Source organism: Lemur catta, chromosome 11 (assembly GCF_020740605.2).
Source record: "Lemur catta isolate mLemCat1 chromosome 11, mLemCat1.pri, whole genome shotgun sequence".
Taxonomy (NCBI): domain Eukaryota; kingdom Metazoa; phylum Chordata; class Mammalia; order Primates; family Lemuridae; genus Lemur; species Lemur catta.
This window is the reverse complement of record NC_059138.1, coordinates 71,223,300-71,238,959: the sequence shown is the minus strand read 5'-3', so window position 1 is coordinate 71,238,959 and position 15,660 is coordinate 71,223,300. Positions and strand designations below refer to the sequence as shown.

General features: G+C 33.4%; 1 protein-coding gene across 1 annotated transcript in view; it reads right to left on the bottom strand.

The window, feature by feature from the left end:
- Window positions 1-15,660, bottom strand: part of PALS2 (protein associated with LIN7 2, MAGUK p55 family member) — a 107,208-nt gene that overhangs the window by 28,432 nt on the left and 63,116 nt on the right. The window contains exons 3-5 of the mRNA XM_045564349.1: window positions 11,269-11,421; window positions 4,910-5,062; window positions 3,922-4,149 (exon numbers count right to left, since the gene is read on the bottom strand). Of these exons, the coding sequence (XP_045420305.1) occupies window positions 3,922-4,149; window positions 4,910-5,062; window positions 11,269-11,421 (534 nt within the window). The remainder of the gene's footprint in view (window positions 1-3,921; window positions 4,150-4,909; window positions 5,063-11,268; window positions 11,422-15,660) is intronic.

The following is a 15,660-nucleotide window of genomic DNA, read 5'->3' as shown; positions in this document are numbered from 1 at the left end:
AAATTCTATGAAAAATCCTGTTGGAATTTTGATTGAACTGCCATTGAATCTACAAGTCAATTTGAGGAAAACTGACATCTGCTTAGATCTTCTTTATAATTCTTTTGTGTAGAGGTCCTGAATTTTTTTATTAGATTTAGTCCTAGACATAAATGTTGACATTTTTTGACTTTATTATAAATGATGTCTTAGTTATGTTTCTAAATGTTTACTGATAACATATAGAAATAAAGTTGACTTTTGTATACTAATCTTACTTTCAAGTACCTTGCTAAACTCTATTATTTCTAATAATTTGAAGTTCTGGGGGAGTTTTCTATGCAAAAACTTTTATTTGTAAATAAGAAGTTTTATTTCCTCCTTTCCAAACCTTTTGCTTCTATGATTTGTTTTTGTCGTATTGTGCCTATGGAACCTTCAAGAAAATATTGAATAGAAGTGGTATTAGCGAACATCCTCCTCTAGTTCCTTTTTTTTTAACTACACAAAGACTTTATTTATCTTTGTTTTAAACTACTTTCTGGCTTCTTTGGCTTAATTAATTACAAACAAATAACTGTGTATAAGCAATAATTTAAAAGTAGCAGTGTCCTAGGGCCCTTGGAATTTAAAATATTATAGATCTACATTTCATCATATATATCCTAAACAAAAATTTCAACAGCAGTCAAAATTCTTGAAATTTTATTACTATTTTTTAGAAGTTGAATCAATTCAGTTTGCCCCATTGTTGGAAGCCTCATCAAAATTCTGAACAAGATTGCCCTTCTCCCCAATAGCAAGTGGTACTTTTCCATCTGGCTTCTGCCAGTGTCCTTAAGTTGTTTTGACACCAAGCTGGTTTAAGATGCTGGGTGGCATTTCTGTCAGCTGCTTTGTCTCAGCTTGGCTGGTAACGGCAAAAGTGTTTGCTGCCAGGGATGTCTGAATATTGGGACTATAAAAGTGGATCACCATTCCCTGGTTTGCAAACATACCTACCTCTTTAATATCAGAGATACTGCTTGATTTTTATTATTTGTTGTAACAGGTAACGTTTGTAATATTATCTGAAGGCAGTTCCTTTTTAGCAAGTTTGGGAAGTTTCTCTTGGTTTATGATGGGTTCTTTCATTTTGTGGCACTCAAGAGATCTCAGGCAGATCAGCTAAGAGTCCAGTCTCTGATTGTAAAGAGAAAGCTTCTGACATCCAACTACTCAGAATACTGTTTGTTCTATTTTTTTGTTTTTTTTTAAGATAAAGGAGGTTCCCTTCTGTTCCTAATTTACTAATCTTTAAAAAAAATGAGTATGTATTGCATTTTTACCAAGTTCTCTATTGAAGTTATTCTCTCTTAAACTGTTAATGTATTTAGTTACATACACGGATTTTTCTAATGTGAAACTCTCCTAGCATACCTGGGATAAATCCAATTGGACACATTGTAATACCTTTTTTATATACACAATTAAATTTGATTTACTACTATTTTGTTGAGAATTTTTACATGTATATCCATAAGTGAAATAGACCTGTAATTTTTTTTTAACATTTTGGTGTCCTCATTCATGCTGGCTTCAAAGAATGAGCAAGAGAGAATTCCCATCAGTTTTACCTTAACAAATGGAATTATGAATAGCCTCTGGGAACCTAACTTGTATGAAAGTTGAAGAACTTCACAATTGGCTAAAACTTCTAACTCACCTTAGTCTTCAAGTTTAAAAATATAGATCTTTATGTCCCATAAAAGATTTTGGACTTTTAGCAAGCACCTCAAGTGATTCTGATAAAGATGATCTACTGATCGTACTCTGAAAAACACTGTCCTGGTAGGGAAAGTCCCTGGCTCCCATCTGCTCTCACAGCAATCCAGAGCTGAGACAGGCTCCACAGTGCTGCATGGTGGGGCTTCTAGTTACAGAGCTGAAGAGCCTAAATGCCTTTGCCTCCTCATAGTATCTCTTGGTAGGATGCCCATGGTTTGTGGACAGTCCTGGCTTATGCCTATTATTCCAACATAATGAGTAATAGTTCCCCTTTTCATTTAATAAAAAAGTCTCAATTTGGATATGTCTTAGCCCTCTTTTATAAGCCTTCATGATACAGTCTCTTTTCTTGCTCATGGGAGGACGGGCCTGAGACTGACTCAGGTTTGTCTGACTTCCTCTCCCTATTTCAATCCCCTCTCCCAGCTCTCAACGCCAAGTCAAAGCCAGAGGTTGAGAAAGTATGGAATAAGGAAAATTTATGCGTAAACAAAGGCTAAATATCCTTACATTTCATGGTATTCAGTTTACCAAATACAAAATCTACAAAGGAATTTGGGCCAAAGCCCTAGCTACTGATACTACAAAAATGTATTTTGCCTGCAAAAGTCCACATAGCCATGGCAAGCTGTAAGAATTCTGCAGCTTGGACGAGAGAGGGAAAAAAAAAAAAAAATCTTCATATCACAACACATTAATAATAAAAATAATAAACAAATCTTAGATTTTACTCTTCCAATCTACTCAGGCCCAAGACAGGTCTCAAGTTGTCACCAACGGCAATGTGCCAAATGAGGAATAAAGGTGGTCTGAGAGGTACTAGTGACATGAAATGTCTAAGTTCTAAAACTTTTTTTAAATTTTTTCACAATTCTTTCCCTTGAGGACCAGCTCTCTACTTTCATTTCAACCAAAGTTCATTACAAGCCTATTTATTTTGAGAAGTCCAATTTACATACTAATCTTCATGACTAAAGAATCTATCCTATCTTCCAAGGAACAGTTTAAAACAGGTATTCAATAAATGTTATGTCAAAGAACTGCATGGAAATGTAAAAATTAGGCTTTTAAACTCTCATATTAACAATACAAAAATAAGATACAGTGGCAGTGTCTTATGTAAGAAAGCTTGTAATTTCACTCATACATCAAAAAATTTTTGGAATAAAGCTGATTATTATAAGTATCTATTTCTATATTATCTAGGCTTGAAAACTTTCTTCAGTTTCAACACTCCTTCCATATTTTCAATTCTTCCTTTGCAATTACTTTCTTTCTTTCTTCATAGTTCCATCATTCCATCGCTGCCTCACCACCAGCGTCACATTAGCAATAGCAGCTGCCTGTTGAACACCCACTGTGTGCCAGGTGTGGCTACGGGGACTTTACATAATTAGTTTATTTAATCCTCACAATGATCTTTTGAGAAAAGAAATATTATTCCTAACTATATAGATGAGAAAAATGCAGCATAGAGAAGGCAAGCTGCTAAGTGGCAGTGCTGGTATTTGTATAGTCATCTTAACCATTCATTAGAGCTGTCCTTCACAAATCACCTCACACCTTCACAAATCTGCTACCTGGTTACATGATCTCACCTCCTTTTTTTTGAAATCCACTCAACATAATGAGGTTAGATGATCTCTATCATTAAAACATTCCCCTGTTCAATTATCTATTTTGCCTAAAATTAATTATAAAATACAGATCAAATGTGTACAAACCAGGTGGCCAAGATTTTCTTCAAATTGTACCCATCCCCATTTCTGGCCTTGTTCTTGATTTAGCCCATCACGTGAACACTAAGCTGGAAGTGATCTGGACTACTTCCTTATCCTCTCACAGGGCCTAAAGCAATGCCTAGGACATAATAGCTGCCAAAAATGTTTGCTAGATTGGCTCTTCTGATACCTAGCTATAGGTTACCGTAATGGCAGGGTTCATGGTGTTCACAAAGAAATTTCCTTACTACTTCCTTTATAATAGTAAGATAGTGTTAATTGTTTAAAAATTCAAAAACTCACTCATGACAAAATAAGACAATTCAGAAAAATTAAATCAGACAATTGTTTTTCTCTTTTCTTTAGCAAAATAATAGCAACCGGTGGTTATACCCAACAGTGTGATTAAAGAAGTCAAAGTATTCTTAATATTACCAAAAATTTTATTACTAACCTGTTGAGGAGTAATGGTGTCTCTATAACTTGGTAAAATTTTTAGGGTGACACTTCCACTAATATTTTTCAGTAATTCTTGTAATTCCTTTGGATTGTTTCCAACCTCATGGCCATTAACTTCTTTAATGATATCTCCCACATGAAGTAGACCTTGTCGATCTATCATTCCTCCGTGAAGAATTCTGGCAATTACCAGGTCATTATTTTCAACTCTAAATGTTACACCCTATAGGAAACAGAATTATCATTCATTTTATTAACATTAGGGATAAATATATTCATGAACATATATAAGAAAATAATTCTAAAACTAGGTAAATGAATCGTTTTTATTTTTCCCATGTTCTCTCCTGCCTCAATATTTCAACCCCATTAAACTACATGCAACTGTGGCAATATATACTACACCCTGAAAAAGGACTTCAATGGTAAGGTTAACCCTAAATATGAAACATATACTAGTATCTAGGTGTATTCCACAGGATAATGGAAGCTCAAGGGAGCAAGAAAAGGTATTTGTACAGCCTAATGGACTTATTTCTGGCTTTTTGTTTCTACTTCACTGTTTTTATGGTCAGGATCTAGAAATAACAATTTTAGCAAGAAATAGTAAACTTCAGTATTTATAGAGCTCCACCATAGCTTCACTTTTTAATAACAACCTTCTTTCATGTTTTGATACTGTCATTAGTATTTCTTCAAAGAGTAGTTCATTTCTTCCAAGGGCAGGAAGAGAAATTTTTGCTGCTCATTGGCATACTTCTAGCTTTTACTTCAGTTTAACTTCTCAATTTTGGTTTAATTTTGCAGGCTAAATCAAGTTGAGAGAGTATTAGCTGTGTATTTATACACAGGCCAAAAAAGACTGATAAAACAAACATGAATACAGTTTTCATAACAATACATTATGGAAAAAAGATGATAGTGACTGAACCACAAATTATGTCATATTTCAGATTTAAGAAGGCACTAATTTATTTACTCACCAATGGCTCCCCAGCTCTTTTGTGAATACCAAGAATACGAATGGCATCTACTGGTAATAACTGATTATTGATAGAAGAATTATTCATTTCTGGGCTTGATGGAGGTGACTCATAACACTTTGATGCCACAATATCATGGGCCTCCAAGAGTGACTACAAGGAGTCAGAACAGCCTGTGGTTATTAACTACTGATGAAATATGTTACTAAAAATAGTTTGTTCGCTCATTATCCCAGTAGAGTACTAAAAATTTCCAAGGCACACATTATTAAATTCCCAAATATAAGTTGAATCAAATATATATAGAATCTTAATATAAAAACATATACTTTTACTTATCATTAAACAATATCATATTCCTTGTTTGATATGTGAAGAGACAGAGTTCAGTGACACTTTAAAGTGGCATGTTCACTGGAAACTAAACCTAGGTTTCTAAGTCTGGTGCAATGAAGGCACTGGATCTCACTGCCACCACTGTAATTATCCTCATTCCATGTTTAGCATTAATCTCTATTTATTAAGGTATTATAAAAACCCAAATGATAGGAACCCTAATTTTCACCCTAATGTTGCTATGTTGGTAATATGATATACTTTTTACATGTACAAAATGTCCATTAAAGAGATGTTCAATAGGAAATGGATAAATATCAACATCTTGCATCAGTGACAGAAAATTTATATTACCAATAAAGGTTTTTACTCTACAAAAGAAACACTTTTTGAGGGGGAAAAAAAACAAGTTAGTAATGGTCCTGAATATAATGTACATTTTATCTCCTATATTTACTATGTACATGATCAAAATCATAGATGATTTTGATCTAGCTTGCCAGAAATTTCTTGCTTTTTTTTGTATATTTAAAAAAAATTTCATTCTTTATCTTAAAGGAATAATTTTTACTACAATTGCGAATAAAGCTAGGTTTAAAAAATAATTTTGGGTGGACTGAATACAAGTTCAAAAATAGTGAAACAACACAGAAAGAAGGTAGCAAATGTCAACAGGTTCAGAATGGAAGTAGTCAGGATATTGGCTTAATTGGTAATTTCTGATCATTTCATGAAACCATTTGTAAGACTAGGGAAAAAGGAAACCATTTTAAGATTGGAGTTTAAAAAAAAACCAACTCACAAATCCAAATCCATATGTAAGAATTCTTTCGATAAATGCTGAACGTTACACAAAAACTCTAACCTGGGCTGCTTAGTTTTCCATCCTATCCTCTCCTTGAACCACTGCTTGCTTACACAATGATAACTCCCAATTTTATATCTCTGGTCTAGAACTCTCATGTGCTTCGGGTTAATATACTAAAAATCTTCCTCAACTGTCCAAAGTCATGGCAATTTGAAAATTAAAATTAGTAAGGACTGTAGAGGATTGAAACATTGAATGAAAAATTCATAGATCCACAATGTTAAATAACAAACAGAAGGACTGAAAAACTCATTTGTTACCCATTTGAAACTGCTATTTTAAAAACAACTCTTTACTTTGAAACTTGGCAAAAGGAAGCATCAAGCATATTCCTGCCTTTTCAGTAGAAAATGCATTACAGGATAACTAAATAATAATAGCCCAATTAATATGAAGCTTTACATTATAGAAGAACACCAGCTAATAAATGTAGAACAAGAGAACTGAAAAATGTCATTTTTGCAACCTCTAATGACAATATTGATTTAGGCAAGGATTGTTAATTTGTGTTCATCAGCAGGTAAATGGTTGATAGGAAACAGAATTTGTATAATGTCAGAATAATAACACACTAGATTACTTCCTAGTGGAGAGGATTTCAAAACCTGAGCTTTTGTACCCCCATGATGAGCTGAAATAAAAAAAAAAAAAAAGAATTAGGCTGTCATCACCTTTAATCAAGGGATCCAATCTCAGGATCGATGCTGGTGAGCCAGTCAGCTATTATATATCTTCTGAAGTGGTTTAATTCATGCTGCATCACATAAAATGTATTCTAACTCCAAATAATTAATCTGAATTATCAGCCTTTTAGATAGAAATTCTGTTTATAGGAAATAGAAGGAATAACTAAACAACACAGCAGGGAAGCAACCAGACAAATCCAGGGACTGGGACGTTCTACGAGACAATAGCCTAATCTCTTCAATAAATCAACATCATAATCCAGGGGGAAAGGGATGGTTCAACCAGATGCCACACATGGACCTAAGTTGGAAACTCATACGTCCAAACCATCTGTAAATAATATTTTGGTGTCAAATGGAGAAGTCTGAATTCAGAATGTGTACTATATGAGACGGAAGTTCACTGAAATGAAGAAATAGAAATCAACAACTGAAGAAAAAGGTAAGTTAAAAATAGCTTCTGCAAAATGATCTCAAATTAGTAAAAAAAAAATTATATATGTATATTTGTGCATAGAAAAATATGGAGGAATATGGACTAAGTACAGTAGTGATCTGGGTAGTTAGAAGGCGATGTCTTAATTTTTGCATTTTCGTGTGCTGGTATCTTAAAATTTTGTACATTCATTTAACTTTATATAACTTATATATTTGTTAAATTTTAAATATTTATTAAAAATATATAGCATGCCTCAAAGCTCCACCCAGATGCTTCTGAGGTATCATAAACTTAACATGGGCAGTTACCTTAAAATAAATATGTCCAAAACAGTCGCCCCCAGAATATTCCTTATCTCAGTGAATGGCCATCAAGTGTTTGTGAGAAATTGTGTTCTTATCAACTTCCCACATCTCTGTTTTGCAACTGTCACGTGTAGCCAATCACAAAGTCCTCTTGATTTTACTGCTTCAGACTTAAAAATCCTCACATTTCTCACTATTTTGCCATCACAATTTCTTGCCTTCGTACTTAAACACCTTGCTCCACAATCTGACTTTTCGCTGGTTAATACCCAGCCCATCCCACCCCACCAGGTTTCCTACTGTTCTCAGGATAAAGTACAAAGACAGACCTTAGTATGCCAGCTGGCCCTTACATATAGGTATCTCTGACATGTGTCCATCTTTTTGTACTTAAGACACCAATTTATGTAGGAACCATATCACTATAAATATTCACATTTTATAGTAACATTGTTGCAGAGTCACACAAAGTCTCTGGCTAAGAGCAAGCAAGGGATGTTACCATTTGATTTTCGGGGCTGAGATTTGTAGTAGAAAGTAGCTAACACTTTATTCTTCTATCCCAGCACCATTCCTTCTCCACTAAAATGCAATGTCCCTGTCATAAATCAAGTTGCCATATACAGCTGGATCTATTTCTGGGGTTTCTATTCTTTTCAATTAGTCTATTTTTCTAACACTTCCCCAATACCATGCTGTTTTAATTATTACAGACTTACAAGAAATTTTTCCTGCCCTTTTTCTACTGAAACGGATTATTCTTTGTTAAACTGATGCACTGGTATAGGCTGATGCTGAAATTGCACTTATTTCTTTCCCCATGGAGAGTACGTTATGCAGTAGTTTCTATCCTAACACAGCTCTCTTTTGTTCCACAGTCATTGACTGCACCCCAATCTTAAGCAGCAATAAATACTAAAAAGTATATATTACTGGGCCCAAGGAGGGGAAACAAAATGGTAACAAGGAAGAAAAAAATCTATTACCACAGTGGGGAAAATGTAGTCTCTAGTATGTGGTCTGATGGTAAACCAGGGTTGACGTTTTCTTTAATTGCACAAAGGAAAATTGCATTTCTGTGACAGTGTACATTTATGTAGTGTCTATACCAGGGGTGGGGATGCTGCAGCCTTAAGGGCACATGTGGACTTCTAGGACCCTCTAGGTCCTTAAGTGTAGCCTTCTGACTGAATCCAGATTTTACAGAACAAATTCTTTTATTTTTATTAATACATTTTTGCTCATCTTTTATATTTTTTAAATGAACGTATTTAAAATACCAAAGAATAAAATAAGTTTCAATGAAATAATCCTCCCAGATCGGCCGGCACAATGAGAGCATTGGTAAGCCATGAGGGCTAAATTGATGGCTGCTATGCTCATGATTTAGTTCTAACTTCCCCTGCCTGATTGGCACCACTACTGCCTGAGGCTGGTTAGTGAGAGTTTATGGGGGCTGAGTACACCAGTCTGTTATCAGCTTTTGACAATGGTGGACTATGTTTCTGTTTGAAGTGGAATTTGTGAATAGATGCACAGTTTGACAGTATTTTTAAATTCTGTCTGCTTAACAGCCTATCATGTCAAAGAAGACCAAGAGAACACTGAAGGAAGAAAGCAGATTTCTTAATGAGGATTGGGAATTGCAATATTATCTTGTTTCTGCTAAAGATAAGACGATTTGCTTGCTTTGTGATACTGCAATATCAACATTAAAGAAATTCAAAGCTCATATCAGCATTATAACACTCATAAGGATCACAAATATTTTAAATTAGAAGGAGAGGCACGAAAGGTGTATCTCAGAAATTAGAAGATTTTTGAAAAGCAAAAGCAATTCTTTCAAGCAGCAATAAGACCTGGAAATAATGCCACTGAAGCAACTTATAAATTAGCTCATATATACGTGAAAAAAGGGATGCCATTTGGTGATGTAGAAATTGTGAAAGGATTCATCATCAAAGTTGTAGGATACTTAGACCCTGATAACATTTCAAAGTACAAACAACTGTCTCTTTCAAGGACAACCATAGCTGATCAGCAGCATGAATTAGCCTTCAACTTAACAGAACAACTTCATGCAATACTTCAAAAGGAAAATATATTATTCAATCACTTGGGGTGAATCAACTGATAGTAGTGACTCAGTGCAGGTTTTATACTTCATTTGGATCATAACAGAAGGTTTTCTTTCCTCTGAAGAGTTACTTGCTTTGGGCACTCTTGGGAACAGAACACGAGGAATAGATATCTTCAACAACTTTCAAGATAAATGTTGTGAAGTTGGACTGAATTTAGTAAATTCAGTGAGTGGAGTGTATGTACACATGGTGTACTTTCCAAGATAGGAAAACATAAACGGTTTATTGCACAGATAACAAAAGTATTAACAGATACAGATGCTCTCATTTCTTTTCATTGTATCTTGCATCAGCAAAATCTCTGTGCTAAAGTTACTATTTTAAGTGACACTTTGCAACAAGTTATAAGTATTGTTCATTATATCCATGCAAATGCAACATGCCATCATCATCAGTTTCATAACATGCTAAAGTTGATCAATGAGGTATTCAGTGTGGATTTGCCATAGCATTCTAAAGTGTGTTGGCTATCGCAGGGACAGGTGTAGCCAAAATTTTATCTCTGCGAGAACAGATAAATTTTATGAAGAACAGAATCAGCAATGAGAATTACTGAAACAAGATTTCTATAGGAATGAGGCATTTCTGTGTGATATCATGTCAAATCAAAATGACTTGAATATTTCTTTACAAGGTAAAACTAAGTCTATATATGATATGTGGCAAAAAATCCAAGGATTTAGGAAAAAGCTATCTTTTTTCAAAATATTTCTTCAGAAGGAAATTTCAGATGACCATTTTCCCCAGTTAGCAAAGGTCACTGATGAGCAGGATGACATATGTGAATCATTTGAAGAATATGCAGCTGTTATAGACCTATTAATTGGATAATACAACGAAAGTTTTTCTGACTTTGAGAATCATGACATCACAATCAAATTAGCATTTCAGTCTCACCTAGTTTATATCACCAAGGCACCTAAAGAACTACATAGAATTGACTGAGTTTTCAGTGGATGGCATTCTAAAGTCATTGATTGATGATGCTAAGAAAGATACAATTGAAATATGGAAAAATGCAGTAAATACCCATGCCTTCAGCAGCATGCCTGAAAAATGCTTTCTTGCTTTTCAACTGCTTATTGCTGCGAATCTACATTCTCCTACCTAACCCAAATCAAGACTCCCTTAGGTCACAAATGACTGATACCCATCTAGAGGATCAACTGAAACTGTAAACCTTCATGCCGCAACTAAATATTCAAATGTTTTCCAACAAAAAAGAAGATACAACAAAGTCATTAAAAGGTTAGTTAACTTTAAAATTAACAAACAGCTTTCACTTTTTGAAACTATTAAGTACATAGTGGTTAGACTTTTACAAAATAATGTACATTTTTAAATATATCTAATTGAAGATTCCTGAATGCATCCTTATTTGATTACAGCTAAATTAATGTGGCTTTCCAACATTAAAAGATTCCCCACTCCTGGTCTATAACAGGATATTAAAATACCTAAGTTGGAATTTACATACCAAATATGGTCCTAAATAATCTTTGGGAAAAAAAATCACCTTAAACTGGAATTTAAACACAAAAGAGGATACTTTGGGAATACAGGGGAGTGATAGGGAAAGGTTACCTGGAAGTGAGGCTCTTTGAGTATACCAACCAGTTCTGCCACATTTTCATCCACATTTATTAAAGGAGTGATATCTTCAAGAATTTCATTGACTAATTCCAAGTTATTGTCACTGACAGCTTCTAGTTTTGAATCTTCTAGCTTCTCATGAGCCTGAAAAGACAACAGTGCATTTAAATAACACTTCTTTGTTTTGCTCCAGACCATGGTTTATTTCTTGATTTATTTCTTTTTCATAAAGTTATAAAAGATATTAGTTGGAAGTTTGAGTCAAGGAAACCAAATTTAATGTTTCAATCAGAAGCAATATATAGATTTTACGGAAAGTGTACCATGTTATTATAAATCTTGGCCTCTATTTCTATTCTAAAAGGCATGAAAAACTCATTTTTGTAACTAAACCATGAAAGAACTGAAGAAACCAGATAACTATTTTAAAAATGTATTATAGTCCCTATACACCAAGAGAATTTCCTAATGACTTTCTAGTTAAGGCTCAAACTCTAGATGCTATTATTTATGTTTTACTGAAATAAATAAGCATAACAAAAACAAAGATTAGGAATATAATAATTATACATGTTAACATTTTTAAAAAAAGGACAAAATCATTTTGGAAACCCCAGATTCCTGAAGCTACTATCTTCCAATTTTGAAAATCAGCAAAAAAGTCAAGTTAGAGCATGTGGCCCTTGAACTGAATTTTGAAAGATCATATGATTTAATTAGGAGAATGATCCTCTCCTGTCTTTATATCTTAAGCTGTTTTTGTTTTTCAAATCTTATAATTTTTTCCATAGAAAATTAACCATGAATCACTGTCATAGAAAATAAGTAATTCTAATTATCCTTTAATAGTAGGAGTAGAGTTTTTAATTTAAACTGAGAACGAACACTAAGCTGGCTTCATCTTTTAAGTGCTCTTTGCTTTCCTGATAAATGGTTGCTATCTGATTTTGAAGACAGGAAAAGCATAATTATCAAGATTTAATTGATCAATAAAACCCCGTAAGTTTGACATTGTTGGTTATTAATAAAACCCACATAAGATGACAAATCTTACACTTATATTTTAATATTCAATTCTGTGCTGAAGAAAAATTTAAATTTCAAGTGGTAACAGTATCAACTAAACTTTATTAAATACCTATACTGTCATACATATTATTTCTACCATACAGACTGCATCTTTCAGAATCCAAATAAAACATTCTAATTTTAAAAAGACATTCTTTTTTGTTTAAATGTATTTTTTCTAAGGGATGCCCAAGAGTGAAAGAAGTTCTTAAGAGAGGGCTATCATATATTAAGGAACATTTTTAAGAAAGACTCCAAAAGAAGAAATTTTAAAAGTCACATGAAACAGACTGTCAAAGGAGAAAAAATTATTATTAAACAAAAAGAAAAACACCAAAAGACCAAATGTAAACAGAAGAAGAAATTTCTATTAGATTTAGATAAGAAAAAATTAGAAGGACTAGAAAATGCCACAAAGAATGAGATTAGGTAAATTTGTACTTTTCTGAAAGTATAAGAGCCAGATAAGGATGGGATGAAGAGGACACTCAACATTTACCATGAAATGATTATCACCATTTGAAAAAACTAAAATAATCTACATAATTAGTTAACTCTTAAAAAATAAATGAGAATTGCCAATTGTTTAAATACAAATATTTGCTGGTAAAAAAAAAAAACCCACCTAATTTAGCATCTTTAACCTTGAGATATTCCAATACTCTAATGGTCACGTAAGAAGAAAGCTCATACAGAAAGGAAAGAACCTTAATATTTATTGAGGGCTTTTGTGTGTTGGGTACTATATTCTAAGTAGTGTGTGTGTGTGTGTGTGTGTGTGTGTGTGTGTGTGTGTGTGTGTGTGTGTGTGTGTGTGTGTGTTCGGCAAAGGTAGGTATATTATCATCCTCACTCTATAGACAAAGATACTGATACAAAAACAGGTGGAATGATTTGCTTGAGTTCACATTACCAATAAATGGCAGAGTCAAGTAGTCTAATACCAAGCCTTGAGCTCTTATCTACTAAAGCTTATTTGACTTGATCACCACACAGAGCACCACTCTATCATCATCTTGCAGTTAATTATTCAATCCGATATATGATGCATTATTCTCAGTCACTTAAATATGTGACATATGATCTCACTAACTGCTAGTTTAGTTGTTGCTTGTTAGCATGGCTCTTCCAGTCTAGATGTGTTAATTCCATTCCGCCAAACCTAGCCCCATGATTATTTTATACTCCTATGTTTCGGAATACCACTTCATCCCTCCGACTTTCGCTCCTCTGCTCTAAGTCAGAGCTATGAAGACCATCTATTCCTCCAGGAAACCAGATAATGACTGGCTTCCTACTTTCAGGTACTATGTCAACATATTTTCTGTATTATCATATGTAATCAACAAACAGTAACAATACTTCGGACATTGGCAGACTTTGGTTCAATTCAGGACTTCAGGACAAGGAAAGGAACAGAAATCAACACTGACTTGAAACTGGGAATGAGGAAATCCTAATGGCAAGAGAGAAAGAGGAAGTCAAGTGGGAGGGCAGAACCATTTTATAAAAAAACCTATATATACCTGAAAGTTTTTCACATCAACCTCACAGACTGGTTCTATGGAAGAAAAGAATCTCACCAGAAAATACAGAAATTCTCAGGGGAAAAAAAAGCTTTTTATTGAAATTGCAGTTGTAATTATATTAACATGCAAAGCCAATTTCTGAAATGTATTTAGGTTCACTCAAGATCAATTTTACTCTTTCCAACAAAGCAAATGTGGGTCTGTATTTGTTAATATGTGTTTTAAGCTCTGAGATATTGTCAAAGAACATGAAACCTCTAATTCACTTTAAAGTCAGAATTTATTTAGTAGCTTTCAAAAGGCAAGTACCAACTTGAATTTAACTAATCAAATTAAAAAAGACAAAGGAAATATTAAAAAATGACCAGAGGGGCAGATAAGCCATATGCTCTTTGAATAAATGGGTCTTGTTTCCTTTAAGAAAAAGCAGTACTAGAAAGCTAGTGTAACTCAATAAAAATATATTTAACCTGCCACAAGTGGTTGGAAGAACATTCCCTAATTGGCATTATATAACACTTGGAGCTGATACAAATACTGCCTAGCCCTCTTATATCCAGTTCTGAGAATCCTATTCACCACTGCACCCTAGAAAAATAAACTATGGAGAAGAAAAAGGTTTTTCAGAACTTCTTTCTCCCAAGCACAGTCCAACCATGCTTGCAAATAAAAAGCTTTTTAAACAAAAGCTGTGGGCTGTATCTACAATGACAAATACTATTTTCTAATAATTATAGTATTATTATTTTATGCAGTAATTTGATCTTTCCCTCTAAAAAGCTAGGACTATATCATAAATTTTGTTCTTAGAACAGGACTAAGTATATAGTAGTTACTTATGAAGTATTTCTTGAAAAAGCTAAGTAAATGGGAAACAAGTTTGACTGTGGTCAAGAGTTATCCTCCTATTCTAGAAACCTAAAACACAAAAGATCAAGATGAATCCACAAATACTCAAAAATAAATAAGAATTTGAGAAGAAGGTAGAAATAAGATAGAATAGAGAATTCAATTTCTATTTTGCTTCTGCATACATTATATTAAAAAGGAGCTTTGCTCTGGAAAAAAATGGATGAAATAAGTATAAGTAAATTAGAATGGAATTGTCTAATGAGTAAAGAACTTGTCAGAAATCATCTAGTTAACCAAAAGAAGTTCAAATTCCTGCATTAGATAAGTTATACATCAAGGTACTCAGAGAGCTTCTAAATAACAATGCTGAGCTACTCAGAGATATTGGTAGAAATTAGGAGAATCACACAGATGTCAAAAAACTAAAAAAGGGAGTATGTTATACTTTTTGGAAAGAAAAAAAGAACACTTTAAAAGCTTGGTGTTAATAGTATTCAGAGAAAATATAAAAGAATCTTTTTATAATCTCTGAGTGGGAATGACCTTTCTAACTATAATACAAAATTTGCAAGCTATAAATTATACCAAAAAAAGGTCCAATAAAATTCACTAGTGAACATTTAAAATCTCTCATCAAAATCAGCAAAGTCAAAACACAAATGACAAATTAGTGTCAAAACACTTACAAATCATATTAAAGACAAAGGCTAATTTCCTGATACATAAAGGACTTCCACAAATCAGTAAGAAAAAGACCAAGAACTCATTAACAGAAATGGATAAAGAATAAGAAATGCACAGAAAGGGAAATTAAAATATCTTTTAAATTTAGTTTTTATAATTCATAGATAGTTATTGAACAGATTTATGAGGTACAATGTGATGTTTAAAGGAATGTGTACACAGCTTCATGATCAAATCGGGGTAATTACCA